General features: G+C 27.5%; 1 protein-coding gene across 1 annotated transcript in view; it reads right to left on the bottom strand.

Moving 5' to 3' along the window:
* The window catches only part of LOC105843702 (BET1 homolog), a 22,762-nt gene extending 3,727 nt beyond the window's left edge, over positions 1-19,035 (bottom strand). Inside the window, exons 1-2 of the mRNA XM_065815108.1 lie at positions 18,957-19,035; positions 2,003-2,100 (exon numbers count right to left, since the gene is read on the bottom strand). Coding sequence (XP_065671180.1) covers positions 2,003-2,100; positions 18,957-18,969 — 111 coding nt within the window. The 5' untranslated portion in view covers positions 18,970-19,035. The remainder of the gene's footprint in view (positions 1-2,002; positions 2,101-18,956) is intronic.
* Between the last annotated feature and the right edge of the window lie 360 nt (positions 19,036-19,395).

Below are 19,395 nucleotides of genomic sequence, written 5' to 3'. Positions count from 1 at the left end.
AATTGAAAATACCATACTATAGTTTTTTCAATTACTATAGTATAGTAATTGATTAAAGTAGTGAAAGTAAATAAGAAACACCTGAATCGAGTGAAAGTGAAGAAACTATGTTTGATTTTGAAATTGAAGATGTTTTGGGCTATTTTATTTAAAAAAATATTTGTAAATAATTTATAACTATATATATTCCTTTGTATGATAAAAATAATACTATAAGATTTCTTCAAATTTTATTATCGTTTTTATATTTGCACTATATTTAATAGATTTAAATATATTTTACAACAATAAGTTTGATATATGAAATTATATTGCATTTAATACCCTTCTATTGGTTCTATTCATTAAAAAAGGTAAAAAAGATTTGTTTTCTTTTAAATTCATATAATGCTTTTTTTTATACACGCGTATACTATATAAGAAGAATATATTTAAGAAGTATATATACAAGTATTTTAAAAAATCTATTTGTACTAAATTTCTTGGAAATTAAAAAATAGATTACCTCAAATTTTAACTTACATATCACATCAACATAACATATATTTTCTCCTAATTTCCGAAAAGAATATAAAATCAATTATGAGTTCATAAAAGAGTATGATAGTAAATTGAATGGAAACAATTGTAATAATTAAAATTTTAGTCTAAACAGTTGAAAAACAATTGTAAAAGAATAGAACTCTTCGGTTCAAGGTTTATTTAAAAAAAGATATCAATATAACTGTCACTATACCTTTATATCTTAGAGATATCACAGTTAAATTTTTAAAATTTAATATAATTTACAAAGAACAAGAAAAATGAATCAACTAAAAAAGCGCAATAAAAAATGTTATACTTTATTCTATTATTTTGATGAGACAATAAATTATTACTCAAATAGATCTTGCAAAATTGCTACGTTCATTGCAAAATTTTAAAGCAAACATCAAGATGCTTGAATAAAGAAACATGATGGTTGCGAAGGTTGTTTTTCTGCCATTTTTTGCGGTACTTGCAAATTATTAGTTTGATATATCTGGAATAAATTCAACAAAAATCCAATTATACAACTGATAAAACTGGAGCATAAAAGAATAAAGTCTAAAAATTGAGAAACAAAACCAAACAAAAACATAATAACAAAAACTCACTAAGTAGAGCCCACACTAATAACTCTGAGCGAAAGATAAAAACTGCAGTGTAACTTTAAAAACTATCATCTCAACTTGAAAAGTATCCTACTATTCGAAGTTTAATTACTAAAGTCTTTTGAAATGATCACTCTCCTATTTGTTAATAAAACGATTGTAGAAATTTTTATATACGAGGACATTTTATTCACAAAGAAGAAAAGAAATGAATGAACTTTTATAATAATATATTTAAGATTGTTCGTTTTTATAAAACAACAATGTGATGTATAACAGTTTTTTTATATATTGTTTTTTAATTAGAACGATTGATTATATATTTTAAAATTTGAATATTGCTTTTATTTATTATTTAATTACTAAATTATTAAATAAAATGAAATATAAAAAATTATTTAAAAAAAAACATTGTGCTTTTTTTTTTTTTTTTTCAGTTTTTTTTGTGTCTTTTTATTGCTAAAAAAACATTTATTATTACTTTAACTTTTTATATACCTGGCATGAAGAATCAACAAAATAAAATTTCAGAATAAAAAAAAATCTCATCAAAAATTTCGATAAAACAGGTTTAGACAAGCCATTTATAATTTATAGCTCGTGCACTCATTAACTCCTGCTGAAGCCTGTATATATATATATATATATATATATATATATATATATATATATATATATATATATATATATATATATATATATATATATATATATATATACATATATATGTATATATACTTTAGAAAAATCTTACTCACACATTTACATGCTATTATTAATAACTATAAATCCTAGTAATTACCAACATGGGTTGTGTTGCAAGTAAATTTATTTAACAAAAATTATACAATGAAACTACAAAAACTTACACTCTTTAGCTCTTGGACTTTAGATGTTAATGAAGCCAATACCTTATTATTTTCTTCTTCAACCATTTCATACCCATGGTGTGATGTTGGAACTTGACCTAAATCAATTACAAATCTAAAATCTTTTTTTAACTTGAGAAAAACAATTTTTTTTAAACAACTTTACCTTGACCTACATTATTTCTTTTTGAAACTTTGATAAAAACTATGATTAACTACTTTAAAACTAGTAGAAAACTTTTAACATATAGAATATGTGTAAAAAATATTTTTTTTAATACTATTAAACATAAATAAATTTTTTTAAATTTACATTTAATTTAATAAAATTAAATTAAATTTAGTAATATTTAACAATAAATCTAATTTAAATATAATAAAATAAATTTAATTCAAAATTTTTTTTAAAAACGGAAAGCAGAAAAAAAATTTATCTATTAGTTTTTTTTTCTCAAAAAAAAAATTATTTCACAATTGCTATGAAAATGTTTCTTACAACAATTAGTTACCGCTTAATGTTTTCTGCATAACCTTTTCAAAAGACTGTTTAAATATTGAATTGAAATTTAAAAAATACTTAATGTAATCTTCTTAACAAACCCCATGTCGCTGAGAAATTTAATGGAAAATCAGCCTATTTTCATGAAAAAAACTATATTTGCTGCAAAAAATGTAAAAAAAAAGGTCCTCAAATTTTAATTTGGGTGGCCCCCAATTACAGTTCACACTGTCGAAAACAGTCTAGAATAGCCCCTTATATACATATATAGAAAAATTGTAAGGTGTATTTGTTAGAAAAATATGAAGGCGGAAGTAAACTTCAAACCATTGTTTAAGATTAAAATTTAGTTTTTGGAGCATGAAGTTAACAATTACAGTAAAAATATTCAACTTTGCTGAATGTTAAGTCATTAAATATTATGTTTAAATGGAACAGATGATATATAAGAACAGCAGCCATGGTTGTACTTGTAAAGAAAAGAAAGAGATGTAATAATAATAAAAATAAGTAAGAAAGCTAGAAAAAGTATAATAAAGATCTAATAAGATAAAAACTAAATTTATTTCAAGAACTTGACTGAAATCAGGAATCATTAGGATTAAAGCTAAACTTGCTTTGGTGAACTATCAATACTTGTAGTAAGATCTAACAATAAATAATTTAAGTAATATTTAAAAAAAATTACAAATAAAAACTTTAACAAACCCAATGCAAAGCAAATCAGAAAAAAGTTACATATTGTGAAAAAATTTTTATAAACATTCAGTTCTTAACTTGTAGATAATCAGTCAATGGTTAAATTTGATATTAATTTGAAAACAAAAATATAATATAAATATGAAATTCAAATCCATTAAAAATTTAAAAATTGAAGAAAATTAATAAGTGAAGTAAATTTTTTATTTGAAAGAACCTGATTAGTTTTCTCATTGAAAATAAGTTTTCTTAAAAAATTTTTGTTAGGTTCAAAGTTCAACAAAAGTAAACTTTAAGCATGAAAGCAAAATCTCATAAAAATCTCTTATTCCTTCCTAGATGGAGTACTGCTGTCATATCAATATATGTTGGGATGGATCTTCTAATGATACTCTTTCTCTTCTAGACAAGGTCCAAAAACACATTTTAAACGTAGTTGGACCTGCTTTTTATGCCAAGCTTGAACAATCTTTGAAGGGTTACATCTCTTTCTTTTTTTCTATAAATACAATAATGGTCGCTGCACAAATGAGTTATCATCTCTAGTTCCATTAACCAAAACTCTTTCTTTCTTTATTCCTCATTTAAGTCACATCCTTCTATTGTATGTGTTGTTTCATGCACTAAAAACTTTTATTTGTTTAGTTTTTTTTGTAATATTTAAAAAAAATTACAAATAAAAACTTTAACAAACCCAATGCAAAGCAAATCAGAAAAAAGTTACATATTGTGAAAAAATTTTTATAAACATTCAGTTCTTAACTTGTAGATAATCAGTCAATGGTTAAATTTGATATTAATTTGAAAACAAAAATATAATATAAATATGAAATTCAAATCCATTAAAAATTTAAAAATTGAAGAAAATTAATAAGTGAAGTAAATTTTTTATTTGAAAGAACCTGATTAGTTTTCTCATTGAAAATAAGTTTTCTTAAAAAATTTTTGTTAGGTTCAAAGTTCAACAAAAGTAAACTTTAAGCATGAAAGCAAAATCTCATAAAAATCTCTTATTCCTTCCTAGATGGAGTACTGCTGTCATATCAATATATGTTGGGATGGATCTTCTAATGATACTCTTTCTCTTCTAGACAAGGTCCAAAAACACATTTTAAACGTAGTTGGACCTGCTTTTTATGCCAAGCTTGAACAATCTTTGAAGGGTTACATCTCTTTCTTTTTTTCTATAAATACAATAATGGTCGCTGCACAAATGAGTTATCATCTCTAGTTCCATTAACCAAAACTCTTTCTTTCTTTATTCCTCATTTAAGTCACATCCTTCTATTGTATGTGTTGTTTCATGCACTAAAAACTTTTATTTGTTTAGTTTTTTTTCCCACACTTCTAACTCTTTCCCATCTTTATTTTTTTCTCTCTCCTATCTTTATATTTAACAACTTTCAATTTTTCAATTCTTCTGTAAAATGTTTCTTTGCTCTTTATATACTCTATTCTTTATTTTCTAGTAACTCCCAGCTTAATAGTGATTGGTTGCAGCTTTTTTAGGAGAGAATTGGTATTAAAAAACAAAACAAAAAAATTGAGTATCTTTATTTCATCCCTTCAAACAATAGTAGTAGATGTAGATGTAGATGTAGTAGAAACTTACTGAAAATAATATATTACACTAGGCTTGGTCGGGAAAGGCCTGCGATCGCACGCTAATCTTGACCATGCATACAATATTTAGTTGCGACATTGATGTCTTGAGAATATTCAAGTTTAAGTATGTTTCCATGTTTGTCCGCATAACAATTAATTTTTAAAATATATGCTAAAAAATTAACTTCACAACTTTAATCTTTTCTAATCAAATGTTTTTATATTGATTTTTATATTTTACATATATAATTTTTTTATATAAAAAATATTTCTATTTTAGCGAATGTTTTAAACGCAGTCGCTACTACTTGATTATTTGAAAAAACACTTGATTAGTAAAGATTAAAGTTATGAAGTTAATTTTTAGCGTGTATTTTAAAAACTAATTATGCAGAAAAATGTGGAAACATACTTAAACAAGAATGTTCTCAAAACATCTTGTTGCAGAAAGAATATATGCAAACACTAAAAACCCGCTAAATCTACAAACAAAGAAATTCTATTGGTAATTTTTCTTAAAAATTGTATTATTGATATTTCATAAGATTTCGTCGAGATTTCTATTGTAAATTGCTATAAGAATATATAACAAACATATTATTTTAGCTTATTCACAATGAATGAATTTAATACTTTTGCTTATAACAAATGAAAAGTCAACAAAAATGTTAATGTCAAAGTTTACAAAGTTGCACAAAAGATCATAAAAAACGTAAACTAATATAATACATTTATAATGTACACATTGTTCAATCATTGCCATTGTTATTCTTCTAATTGACATGGTTGCTGATTTGCATTTCTTCATCATCATTTTTATCAACCAAGTTTCCTAAACGCATCTCTGAATTATCGTATAGAAAAACCAGCATCTATGCATGTTCAGGCATTAGTTGACACCTTTTCCTTGTTATGACATTTCATGCAGTTGAAAACACTCTCTTGCTCGGACAGCTGGTAGCTGTGATGCAGAAAAGTTGTGCAACCAACCTGGAGAGAAGGGGGAAACAAAAACTGTTTGACTTCCACCACATTAATGGATCTCTCGTGAGTGGTACAGCAGCTTCTGCAATATAAATTTGCATCTCCTGTCTGAAGTGGGTTGAGGTGAACTGGTAATTGTGCTTGGCTTGTAAATTCGTGATAACAAATCCACTTTTGTTTTTTTCTTTTTGGTGGCTGCAGGGGCTGGTGCAGGGCTGGCAACTTGTGGCTGCAATGTGGTGTACAACTCTTCTGAATACATTATTAAACTGACTTTCTCTTCAGCAGTCTGAAATGGAAGGCTTTTGAATCAAGGATCCTGGAGGGCAGCAACCATGCCTAAATAGCGAGGAAAGTCATTGCCAACCAAACTAAACCGTTGGTTTATTTTGCTAACAAGCTATTGTTTCAGCTGTACAGCAGCCCACGTGTTGTTCCCCTTATCCGGCTTTAGGAAATCTAGCAATCCGAATAATGCTGGATAAATCGCTGAGTTTGTAACATACCGCTGGTCAATCCAGAAAGTTACCTGATCCACAAATGGTTTCAAAACCTCTACCACAGTCAACGCAACTCCCCAATGGTCAGCGTTGGGCACTGCACACTTCGATCTGGTCATGTCTTTCTTTACTTGAGTATCCTGTTAAGGAAATATTCATAAAAAAGTGCATATGGGAGAGGGGAGCAAGCAGTTTACTGCAAATGGCTCATCAAATTTTATATAATTAATATTTATTAAAATAATAAGTTGGATATAGTATAGTAAATTATAACAATTTATCTTACCTGCATGGGAACAATGACGTTCTGTTGCAGCCTTACCCTTCTTTCTGCCATATAAATTTTGCTGCTCCACCTGGTCTCACAGTCCATGATAGGACAATCAGGCTGGGGAAGCCTGGATGCTACAGTTTGATAGTAGTTAGCATTCTCTTGATCTCATCCTTCTGAATTTGTTTGAAGACATTCCAGGACGGATTCCAACTTCTAAAGAACTTCGCCACTCTACTGATGGCCGCCAGCACACTTGTTACTGTCTGGACAGCGTTGATGCTGTCGTTTATGGCTAATTGGCTTGTGTGGCCGACACACCGTACATGCTGCACACGTTTGCTTGAGTTTAGTGCTAGCACAATGTTTGCGCAAATATCTGACACCACCGCAAAGGCTTTTGGAATTTACCAAGCATCTATTGCTTCCTCCAGGCCTGCCTGTAGGGTTAAAATATGAGAAATCATCCAGACCATGACACCCTTACGTCTCAGAATTTGTTTATTTTTACACCACTTGCAGTCCATATCAAAAAAATAATAACTGCGAAAATTTTAGTTAAAAATACCAATGGGTTCCAGAGATATCGTCACTTGAAATAATGCTGACTCAGCATTTTAGTGATTTTTTGAAGTGACTACAAAGCAACTTTGACATACAGTATCTTCATAATGGCTTGGGGAAATTTCCTAAAATTTGGTACTCTAATAGATTTTAACTTGAGAAATCCAAAAATAGCATTCTTAAGACTCGATTATCTCAAGAAATGCCTCATTTATCCAATTTTGTTCAAAATTATTGACTTGTAAATTATTGACTTGTAATTATTTGGAGGTAAAATGAAGACTGTGGCCCAAAATCCCGAGTAAAAAGTTTAATTGTATATCATTATTTCATCTTAGGTCTACTGAAAAAAATTAGATTCATCAATTGTCTCTCTAATACGTGATCAAAATTTGCATTTAAAAGTGGTGTCTTTTTAGAAAAATTTAAATTTTGAAACAAAAGCAATTAAAATATTTTTTAAAACATTTATTTGAATAAAACATCAAATAGTGTCATTTATTGACTAGTTTAGGACATTTATAGTCATGGGCCAAGGGAGATACCCTCCCCTCCCACAGGAGGCCCCCCACGCCCCTCCCCCAATCTCCCTAGATTTTTTTTTTTTTTTGCATAAAATGAATAAATAATGCAAAAACATACAATTTAAATTTAATTTTGAAAAAAAAAAAATTTCGTTATTTCAAATTGGTGACTTAAAACCTCCTTTTATATAAAAAACAAACATAAGCTTTGTTTTGTTCTTTTTAAAGGTATTTACTTGTTTGTATTTTCTTAAAGAATTACTTTTAATTGTATAGTTTTTATATTATTTTGTTAGGTAATAAATAATAAAAATAATTAATATGGAGAAATGTGACATTAGAAAAAGTCTTAACATTCATTGCCACAAAACTGGATTTTCAAGAAAACAAGGTTTTGCTCAATTTAAAGATCTTCCTTGTGAAAAACAAGAGAAATAATATGGCGAGCAAATTTAAAGGAAAAATATAGTTCAATAAGAATTATATGTTGTTATCATGAGCAATTCTATGGAAAATATTTTGAGAGAAAAATTACAAAGTGTTGCAATCCTTTTGGAACACACAAGGAAAATAAAAAAATTGCTATAAAAGGTAATCTTACCTTATTTACAACAGAATTGATATGGAAATTAAAAGAAAACAATTTATTATTCATAAAATGTTTGATAATTTCAGTTATTTTAACCACGTAAAACTAAATTTGTTTTTTAGGTAATATAAAGATTTCCATAGACATGGCAAACTATTTGCAAAAAAATAATGTTTATGTAACCCCAGGTTGGAAATTCTGCAGTAAATGTTACAAAAAAGCAATAGAAACTGATGAAGATTTAAATTCACAGGAGGAATGGGAATCCAAAAGTGAGAAAAAAATTAAGTTAGATACCACTATAGAATTGCTTGGAATTTCACCAGTCAAACTAAAAAGTCTTTCAAAACACAGCAAATTGCCTGTAGCAAAACAAAAGTTTGAGAACACTAATGACAGAGTTGCAAAAATGGTCTCATTAGCATATAATATTAAAGAAACTTTTTTAACAACAGAAATAAAAAGCCACATTTTAAACAACAACATTAACAAGGACCATGATCTAGACATTTTAATGTATGAAATAAAAAATAAAATTTCAGAGACTGACTCTTATTGCCATAAGGTGCAAATGTTAACACTCGCACCAAAATCATGGCCACATAAAAAGATATCAAGCTACTTTGAAGTGTCTGAGTATCTTGTTCGAACAGCAAGAAAAGTTAAAAATGAGAATGGAATTCTATCATTACCCGAAAAAAAACTGGAAACCCACTTTCACCAGAAACAGTTAATTTAGTGATTTACATTTATCAAAGTGATGAATTTTCAAGAATGATGCCAGGAAAAAAAGATTATGTAAGTATTAAGAAAAACCAACATGTTCAAAAAAGATTACTGCTACTCAATCTTAATGAATTACATGTTGCATTTAAAAAAGACTACCCTAACGTCAAAGTCAGTTTGTCAAAATTTTGTACTCTTAAACCTAAATGGTGTATTACAACTAATGCGTCAGGTACCCGCAATGTATGTGTTTGCATACATCACCAAAATACAAAATTTCTCATTGATGCCATAAGGTGGAATAAAAGTTATAAAGATTTCATGGCATTGATTGTTTGCTCTCTTGAAAATGCAGAATGTATGTTGCATTGATGTAACCAATGCCCTGGTATTGAAGTGTTAAAAAGTTTTTTAGTGCAGGAGTTTATGGACCATGAGCATGAAGAAGATGTAGTATTTAAGCAATGGCAGAGTACCGATCGTACAACACTACTTTCACAGTCATTGCCACTAGATGAATTTAATGATTTATTATGTGACAGCATTGACAACCTTACCACTCATTCAAATATTGCAAAAACACAATGTAGATACTTAAAAAACTGTAAAGAAAATCTTAACCAAAACGAATGCTTAATTTTAGGAGATTTTGCTGAAAACTATCAATATGTTGTTCAGGATGAGGTTCAAAGTTATCACTGGAGCAAAAGTCAATGCTCACTTTATACAATTGTACTTTATTTTATAGAGAACAAACTTCTCAAACATAAATCTTTTTGTTGCCTTTCAGAAGATGTTGATTATGACACAGGATTTATTTACAAGACTCAGGAAGATATAACTAGATATATCAAAGAAAACCTACCTGATGTATCAAGTGTGAAATACTTTTCCGATGGTTGTGCAGCACAGTTTAAAAATTTTAAAAATTTTATCAATCTTTGTCATCACAGTAAAGACTTTGATTTAAATGCTGAATGGGTATTTTTTGCTACCAGTTATGATAAATCCCCCTGTGATGGTATTGGTGGGGTTGTTAAAAGAGTAGTATGTCAAGAAAGTCTAAAACAAATAACTACTGGGCAGATTTTAGATGTTAATTTAATGTACTACTTTTGTAAAGCCAAGATAAATGGAATTTATTTAAAGTTATTTTCAAAAGAAGAAATTGATCAAACACGAGCACAATTAGAAAAAAGATGTTTAGGTGGAAGAACAGTTCCTGGCACAAGGATGTATCATCATTTTATTCCAATTGCTCCAAACACTATAAGTTATACAAAAATAAGTACTGATGCATGCACTGAAATATTTGATATCATTCCAAAAAGCAAACATTATGTAGATATTTCATTAAATATTAAAAAAATGGATTATATTGCATGTTTTTATGATGGATTTTGGTGGGTAGGGATTGCTGAATATGTAAGTGAGCTTGATATAAAAGTCAGATTCATGCATCCACATGGACCAGGTAAAAACTTCTTTTGGCCAATGAGAACTGATGAGTGTTGGGTGCTCAATTCTGAAGTTATATGCCTAATTTCTACACCGCGAACAATATCAGGTCGTACATACAACATATCTGATTTAGATTTGAAGAATATAAACTGTTGGTTACAAAAAAAAATTAATTATGTTTAAAATAATTTTGTTTTTATTTTATTTACCTATTTTGCATTTAAAATGTCTTTTATTTTTTTCAAATTCTTGAATTGTAGGCTGAGAAGGAGGGGTGGGGGTTTAAATAAATCACAAATCACTCCCATCTTATTATGTCAATGACTATATTAGTCTAAAACTACATAAAGATATTGATTGTCAAAATGTTTTAAAAAGGTTTTAATATCTTTGGTTTTAAAATTTATGACTTAAAATCGTAAAAAGATCTTTGAAATAAGAGGTAAGTATTTATCGATTTGAAGTAACGCAAATAAACTGTTTCTCAAACTTAAACTGAAAAAATATGTTTTTAAAATGTATTTTAACAATCAACTATTATTTATTCATTTTATTTAAAAAAAAAAAAAAAAAAAAAAATCTAGGGAGATGGGGGGCGGCGTGGGGCCTCCCGTGGGAGGGGAGGGCGTCTTCCTTGGCCCATGACTATAAATATCCTAAACTAGTCAATAAATAACACTATTTGATGTTTTATTCAAATAAATGTTTTACAAAATATTTTAATTGCTTTTGTTACAAAATTTAAATTTTTCTAAAAAGAAACCATTTTTAAATACAAATTTTGATCATGTATTAGAAAGACAATTGATGAATCTAATTTTTTTCAGTAGACCTAAGATGAAATAATGATATACAAGTAAACTTTTTACTCGGAATTTTGGGCCACAGTCTTTATTTTACCTCCAAAAATCACTAATTTACAAGTCAATAATTTTGAACAAAATTGGACAAATGAGGCATTTCTTGAGATAATCGAGTCTTGAGGGTGCTTTTTTTGGATTCCTCAAGTTAAAATCTATTAGAGTACCAAATTTTAGAAAACTTCCCCAAGCCATTATGAAGATACTGTATGTCAAAGTTGCTTTGTAGTCGCTTCAGAAAATCACTAAAATGCTGAGTCAGCATTATTTCAAGTGACGATATCTCTGGAACCCATTGGTATTTTTAACTAAAATTTTCGCAGTTATTATTTTTTTGATATGGACTGCAAGTGGTGTAAAAATAAACAAATTCTGAGACATAAGGGTGTCGAAAATTATTATTTTTGGATGATTTCATATATTTTATTTTTAAGCATACTCCAAAGTTACTACCAGCGGCTTGCAGTAAAAATTTAATAAAAATCAAAAGCCGCTGTCAGCAACAGCTTTCTTGCAGTTGTGTCAGAGTCTAAATTTAAGTATTTATTTTTCCATTTTTAAATTTCTTTCTATTTTGAATCATCTTTCCTATTTTAATATAAGTTTGTAAATATTAAGACAAATTCGAAAAATTTAAAAGCTGGTTTTTATTATTCGAATATCGATATTTGATATTCGAAAGGAAATCCAGATATCCGACTATCCAGTTAAAAATAAAATATCTAAAATATCAGGTTTGAGTGAAGAACACAGATTGCTTGATACAAACTTAAGAGCAGAAAATAGCTTCTCTACACTTACTTGTGAAATAGGTATACAAGTGACTACTCTGCACGCTTCTTGTATTCTTTTTGGGTATTCTTCAATTCCATCAATAGCTGAATTCACTTTTAAAGCCCCATAAAATCTCTTTTATAAATTTTTTCTGCTATTGTTTTTAAGGCTTATTTTGCTTGTATTATCTGGTTTTCTTCCCATAGTATAATATATCTAGCATCAACATAAACTGCAGTTAGAAATATATCATTATCAAAAGGTTTTACTTCTTGTTTTTGCATAGATTTTGAAATGTCTTCTGCAAATAGTCCTTGATTCTTATCTAAGTCAGATTTCAATTTTAACCATTCCTTTAGATTATCTTCTCGAGCTGCTTCACTTTCTTCTCCATTTGTATACTGTTGTAAAAACTCCACTTGTTCTTCATCCTGCAAAGCTTCATCTTAAAAATTCTCATCACCTGAGTATTTGTTTAAAATTGTGATTGCTCTAATCATATTGGCTGCATTGCCTACACTTGCACATACTATTTGATCATTGCTGATACTAAATCTATATAAAGCAGGGCTTGTGATGAAGCAAGCGCGATCGTGCTCCGCTCGTAAAACGCGCCCGTAAATGGTATTTTTAAACGTTCAAGGCGCGATAAATAACGCTCGTTCAGCTTATAACAAGCGTATAAAATAACGCTCGTCCAATAGTTTGAGATTATTTTTTTATTTTCATAAAATATTTAAAAAAGATTTTTTATTAAAGATATTCTATTATCAAAGCACTGATATAAAATATAAAAAGCACTACGTTGTTCTCTTTTGCACTAACGTAATGAATGAGCAGTTTGAAGTCGTTAATAGTCACTAATTTCAATAATGTAATGTGCACGTGGAAACACAATGTGAATACAAAAATGCGCAAATAAAATAAGATTAGAAAATTAGAAAACCATTATAAGAAAATTGAAACTGCAGAGTATTTTTAATCTTGTGAAAATATCAAGTAAGATTTATTTGATTTATTGTTTGTAATATTACACACATCGTTTATAATAAAAATAAATATTAATAAGAGAGTAATTTTAAAATTAGTTTTTGTTTATAGTATAGGTTTTTTATAAACTATTATTTATTTTAACTCAAATTTAAAACGATTCTGTTGTTTAGAATGTTTGCAATCAAGGATATTCGAAAAGGAAACAAAGTAATGATGTCAACATTTATTAAATGGAAAGTTGATAGAATATAGCTATAATATAGATACATAGCTATCTAAAAAAATTAAATAATTAATATGAATAAAAAATATCAAGAAATATAAAAACCATTAACCGTTAATTAAGTTTACAGCATAACATTTTAAAATACATATATCAAAACAACGAAGCGAAACTAAGTCACTAAATTATACTTCAATACTAAATCAATAAGAAGTTGCGTTTTTGTTTGATATTATTTTTTTATAACATAAATAGTTAAAAAAAAATTGCGATCTGACAATATACAAGAAGTTTGAAAGTATAAAAATCTACTTCGTTGAAGTAGTTTCATGAGTGTGATACTAATTTAAACATTTTTTGACGAAAGAATTATGTAACAAATAAAAAAAGGTATAAAAAATAAAAAGCTTTTATAAGCATTGCCTTCAGCAATTTTCATGATCACGCTCGCCGACGTTATCTCGAGCGCACATAATCACGCTCGATGAAAACGTATTCTAATTTTACGAGCGCGATATAACACACTTGATGATTTTCTTCATCACAAGCCCTGTAAAGTATCTTCCACCATTTTTTGATAGGGTTGTGGTGTCCTTGTATATCTATCAGTACCAAAGTTTTTAAATTTTTTCTCAGATATTGAATATTTATTGCCAAATCGTCCTTTTGGTGTCAAGTGGCTGCATCTATTTTCACATAAACAAATTTCTGTAATTATATTTATTTTAGCTTTCTTTTTTTCAGCAAATTCATTAATCAAATTGTGTACAGAATTGTGTCCAGTACTGAATCCAAGAATTTTACCTAGTTGGCCTGTAACTAATTGAAATCCTTCATTTGCAAATGTTTCAAGGAAATTCTGTTATTCACTACCATTTTAATAAACCCAATTTTAAAAGTTTTAGCACTAACTTGATTTATTGTTCTACTACTAGTGATAGCAAACGAATCTAAAGTAATCTGTTTAGTTTTTTTAATATTCAAATCTTGTGATTGTGATAAAGATGATTTTGAAGATTTTATTTGGACCATAAGGCTCATTTCAAACTCAACAATTTTATATTCTGATAGTTGTGATCTTTCCAAATGCTGTTTTAAATAGTGAACTTTTGATTTTTTTATTTGCATGGCACATGAAATCACTTTATCATTCATCTTATCTGCAATTTTACATGTAACCAGTTTTGTAGTTTTATCAATTGAAAAATACTTATCTCAGGAAACCTCTCAGGATCATTTGATCAAACTCTCAGGATCGTTTGAGTTTGAAGCTATTTTTATAAAAAAACAAAATGACAAATTTTAAAGATAAGAGAAATAAAAAAAAGATAGTATAAACAAAAATAATATAAATAATCTTAAAAAAAAAACATTTAAAACCATTTCCTAATTTCATTTGGAACTCACTTGTTTAAATCTATTTTAAAAATGTTTCAACTAATTAAAAATGTTAAAACAAATCATATGACCTAACACATAAATAAAGTATTTTTTCGTTAAGGATCATCCATAAAATACAGACACTCAAATGAGGGAGAGGGGTCAATTATGAAAGTAAGAAAATATTAAATTTAAAAAAATATCATAAAATGTTGAGTAGGTAGCTTAAAAGGGCAGGTACTTTAGGGAGGTGGAGGGTACTCAAAATAGTGTAAACCAAAACACAGGGGGGGGGGGAGAGAAAAAAGCTTAAATATTTTATGGACAACCCTTTAACCAATCGTTGACATTGTTTAGAAGTATTGTTTTAAAGTAACTCATCATACTCTACAAGAAGAACCACATGACATATTGAATGACATGACAATTGAATAAAAATTAAATTCTGAAAACAAAAAAATTCCTCTTTTTGTTTTTTTATAAACCATATGAAAAAATGCCATATGAAATTATTTAGAAATAATAAAATATTTTAATAAGCATAATTGTTTAAATTCTTTAAAAAAAATCTCATATGAAATAAAAATTTTATGGAAAGTCGATATCTCAATATCTCAATTTTCCAGAGCCAGCTCTGGCATGAAATACTTTAGCTCCAGCTCCGCCTCAGCTTCATGTAAAATCACCAGCTCCGGATAGCTCCAGCTCCAGCTCCGGAGCTGCTCCAAAGCCCTGGTTACATTGTATTCTAAATTTTGTAATATCAGCTAAATAGAATTCTAAGAATTGTAATATCAGTTATATTGTATTCATCATACAGTTACATTGTATTCTAAGTTTTGTAATATGAGTTACATTGTATTTTAAGCATTGTAATACCAGTTAAATTGAATTCTAAGAACTGCAATATCAGTTAAATTGAATTCTAAGAATTGTAATATCAGTTACATAGTATTCTAAGTTTTGTAATATCAGTTACATTGTATTCTAAGTATTGTAATATCAGTTACAGTGTATTTTAAGTATAAGAATATCAGTTACATTGTATTCTAAGCTTTGTAATATCGGTTACATTCTAAAAAGTATTCTAATAGAGATTAAATAATTGAGTGTGATTTAGAAATTCAGATTTTTGGCCATGGCAAACAGTGAAATTAAGCTTTGTTAGAGTTAAACTAGAATATGAAAGTTGTCTGACAACATTTACATCTCTACTTGGAATTAAATCTTTCAAAGAATATAAAAGAAAAATAATGTGAAAAACTGGGTTAATAATAACTAAAGTTGAATTAATAATTTACAAATGACACATTTGATCAAATACAAATACGTTAATTCTAGATTTCCAAATACAAATTCAAAAAACAAATATATGCAACCGCCTATTAAAACTATTTGCATTTATATTTGTATTTCAAATACAAATATAAATGCAAATAGTTTTAATTTAGGTTAAGAAAAATTATAATGATTTTTTCAGTGGTCTACTATATAAAGGAATAAAAACAATTCATCTAACAAATATTCTTTAAAAACAAATTTTCAACTTATTTTAGTGTTAAAAATAAAAAGCAACAATGAACCCTACTTTATCTTTAAAAAAAAAACACTGGTTAACCTAGTTTATAGAACTCCAAATACATTTCAATCAAATAAAAATACAAATAATTAAGAAATTTTTTTATCAAATACAATATGAATACCAATACGCCAAACTAGCCTAGTTTTACCAAATACAAATACATATTTGATCCCAACACTGATCAGCATTGAATAAAAAATCAGAAGAGAGCAAGAAATAACATTATACTGAAGCCTACCTCTAAACAAAAAGTTACTACTCTTGTTTAGAATACCTAACCAACCTCTAAACAAAAAGTTACTACTCCTGATACACAACCTAATATATCCTTAAGAATAGGAGGAATAATTAAAAGGATAAAGTATCTCAATGACTACTTTCCTTCATAGAGTATTATCCAAGAGTAAACCATTTCACCTCGTACTAAAACTTTCTTAAAACAGAGAACACTATTATATTCTTATGAACTATGTATTATGAACTAAATAATTGATGTCACTAGTGTCATTATAACAATACGGTTAAATGAACTTGAGTTATTCAAATTATACTTAATTGATAAGCTATAAAATCCGTCTTGTAAATCTTGAATTGTGTTTGACTTTGTATTTGATAAAAGCCGAAAATATTTAATACAGACTTATCTATTACAGTTTCACAACAATAACTATTTAACGCTTATGTCAAATAAAAATGTTAGTATCAGAAAGAAATTTAATTTTGCGTAACTTTAAGTAGCTCTATGCCACATATATGATAGCACCTAGTAGCTCTAAATTTTACACGGACATTTACACCAAATACTGCAAATTTTGAGTTTCCAATAAAATTCGAAACTCAAAATTTGCAGTATTTGGTGTAAATGGTCCATTTTTGTTGTAATGAAATATGAAAATAATATAAAATGATGACTGAACTAAAAACAATTTTATTTATTTACTATTAATTTAATTTATTATTATTCAATTAATTATAGAAAAGAATCAAAACTTTGTAGGATTGACCAACAATAATGATTGACCGATGCAACAGTCATGATTGATCAATCCAACACCTAACTACATTTTCCTAAAATGACTTACAGCATCATTTAAAAACTTTTAATTCAGATAAAAACAATTTTAATCCAGAAGAGCAATAAGAAAAATATGTAAACAATGAAAATAAACAACCAACGATTGAGTTTAAATTATGAATAAAAACAGTCCTAATAACAAAATTAAATATTAAAAAAATTCAGCAAATTATAAAATAACTCTCATTTATTTAATGCTAAATTACAATGCATTTTAAAGAGACAAACATTCTAGATAAAACAGTTGTTCTTTAAAATTTAGAACAGAGAATTACACTTTTGTTGTACAAAATAAGACACAGATTTACCATTGAAGACAGAATCAGTACAACTTCCTACTAATTTTATCTATTAGATGAAAGAATAATGGTGTTAGATGTACCAATGAAGCTATGAATGCACCAAAGATATATCCATCTAACTGGATAAGTAATATAACTAAAAAAATGAAACTCTATTTGTGTAGTTTTTGAGAAAGCCTCAGAGAATGTTTCCTAATATTTCACTTTTAGCTTTAATTATATACTATTAAAATCATTGTTAAAATTTAACTTCAATATTCACAAAGTATCTGCATAACCCAATTTTTTCCTTGTTTGTTTTTGTATTCTTTTTTTCTTTTTTTATTTTGTAGCAGATTTTTAGTCTTTTTTTAAAAATTGTGCCATTTAAATTCAAATTTTTCAACACAATATTTTAGATTTGGGGTGAAGTGTAACCAGCAGCTATAATTTGCACAACTTCTGAAACTAATACTTCATTATTAAAATCAGTAGAGGTTAATTAGAAAATTGTTTCTAATTATTTAATGAACTTCTGTACAAACTATATTTTCAATGCATTTTAATTTAATTTAAATTTCCACATCAATATTTAAAAATATTAGGTAAAACTTGTAAATCTATGTTGGGCTAAATCTGTTTTATGCTTTAAGTAACCTTAACTATTATTTATATTAGTTCAACTTTTTTTTCCTTCACTAAAAAAATTTTTACTCATAAAAGATCAGCAACTCCGAGCAAAAAATTAATCAATCAAACAATTAATTAACAACTACAAAATAAGAAATTTGTTTTGATAATTTTAAAAAGGAAAAGTGATAAACAAAAATTTTAAATTGGGTTGGCCTCTTCATATTTTGTATTCAGCAAATTCAAACATGGACAGGTATTGATTTTGATCATTTTCTTCAACTATAACTTAAAAATCAAAAAGAAAGTACCATACTAAATCCATAAAGGTGGACAAAAAGTAAAAAAAAAGGGTGCTTAGAACTGAATTTTAAAACATAATTTGTGTACTGTTTGAAGTTGGGTGCTTAACTTTTACATTCATTTTTCATTGAGGTACCATTAAAGACTTGAAGAAAATTTGAGGAGGGTGTAATGACTGTTCTCTTTTTAAATGGAATCAGACATTAGCTATGACCAGCTACACAGCAGCTACACAGCAGTTATATAGAAGCTAGATAGCAGATATTTAAATGGTTAGCTGAGGTTGTTCAAAAAAATTTGGAAAGGTTTCAAAATTATAAAAAGTAACATGACATAACATTAAAAACAAAACTCAAAAAGTATAAAAAGATGGTTAGAAAATATATCTTTGAAAAAAACATTTTAAAAACATTTTGACAAAAACACCTTACCAGCTCTTCTCATATTTCACAATCTATTTTTGTATTCTAAAAATATAATTAGTACTAAGTATAAGTTTAAATATTTTAAACTAATCATTTGATGATAATGATGATGATGACGATGATGATGATAATGAAGACAATGATGATGATGATGATGATGATGATGATGATGATGATGATGATGATGATGATGATGATGATGATGATGATGATGATGATGATGATGATGATGATGATGATGAAGACAATGATGATGATGATGATGATGATGATGATGATGATGATGATGATGATGATGATGATGATGATGATGATGATGATGATGATGATGATGATGATGATGATGATGATGATGATGATAATAATGAAGACAATGATGATGATGATGATTGAAAACAAAATTATGCTTATTAGAATTATCAAAAACTTATTTAGAATAAAACAA

Source organism: Hydra vulgaris, chromosome 13 (assembly GCF_038396675.1).
Source record: "Hydra vulgaris chromosome 13, alternate assembly HydraT2T_AEP".
In the NCBI taxonomy this organism is placed as follows: Eukaryota; Metazoa; Cnidaria; class Hydrozoa; order Anthoathecata; family Hydridae; genus Hydra; species Hydra vulgaris.
This window is presented reverse-complemented; position numbering and strand designations above follow the sequence as displayed.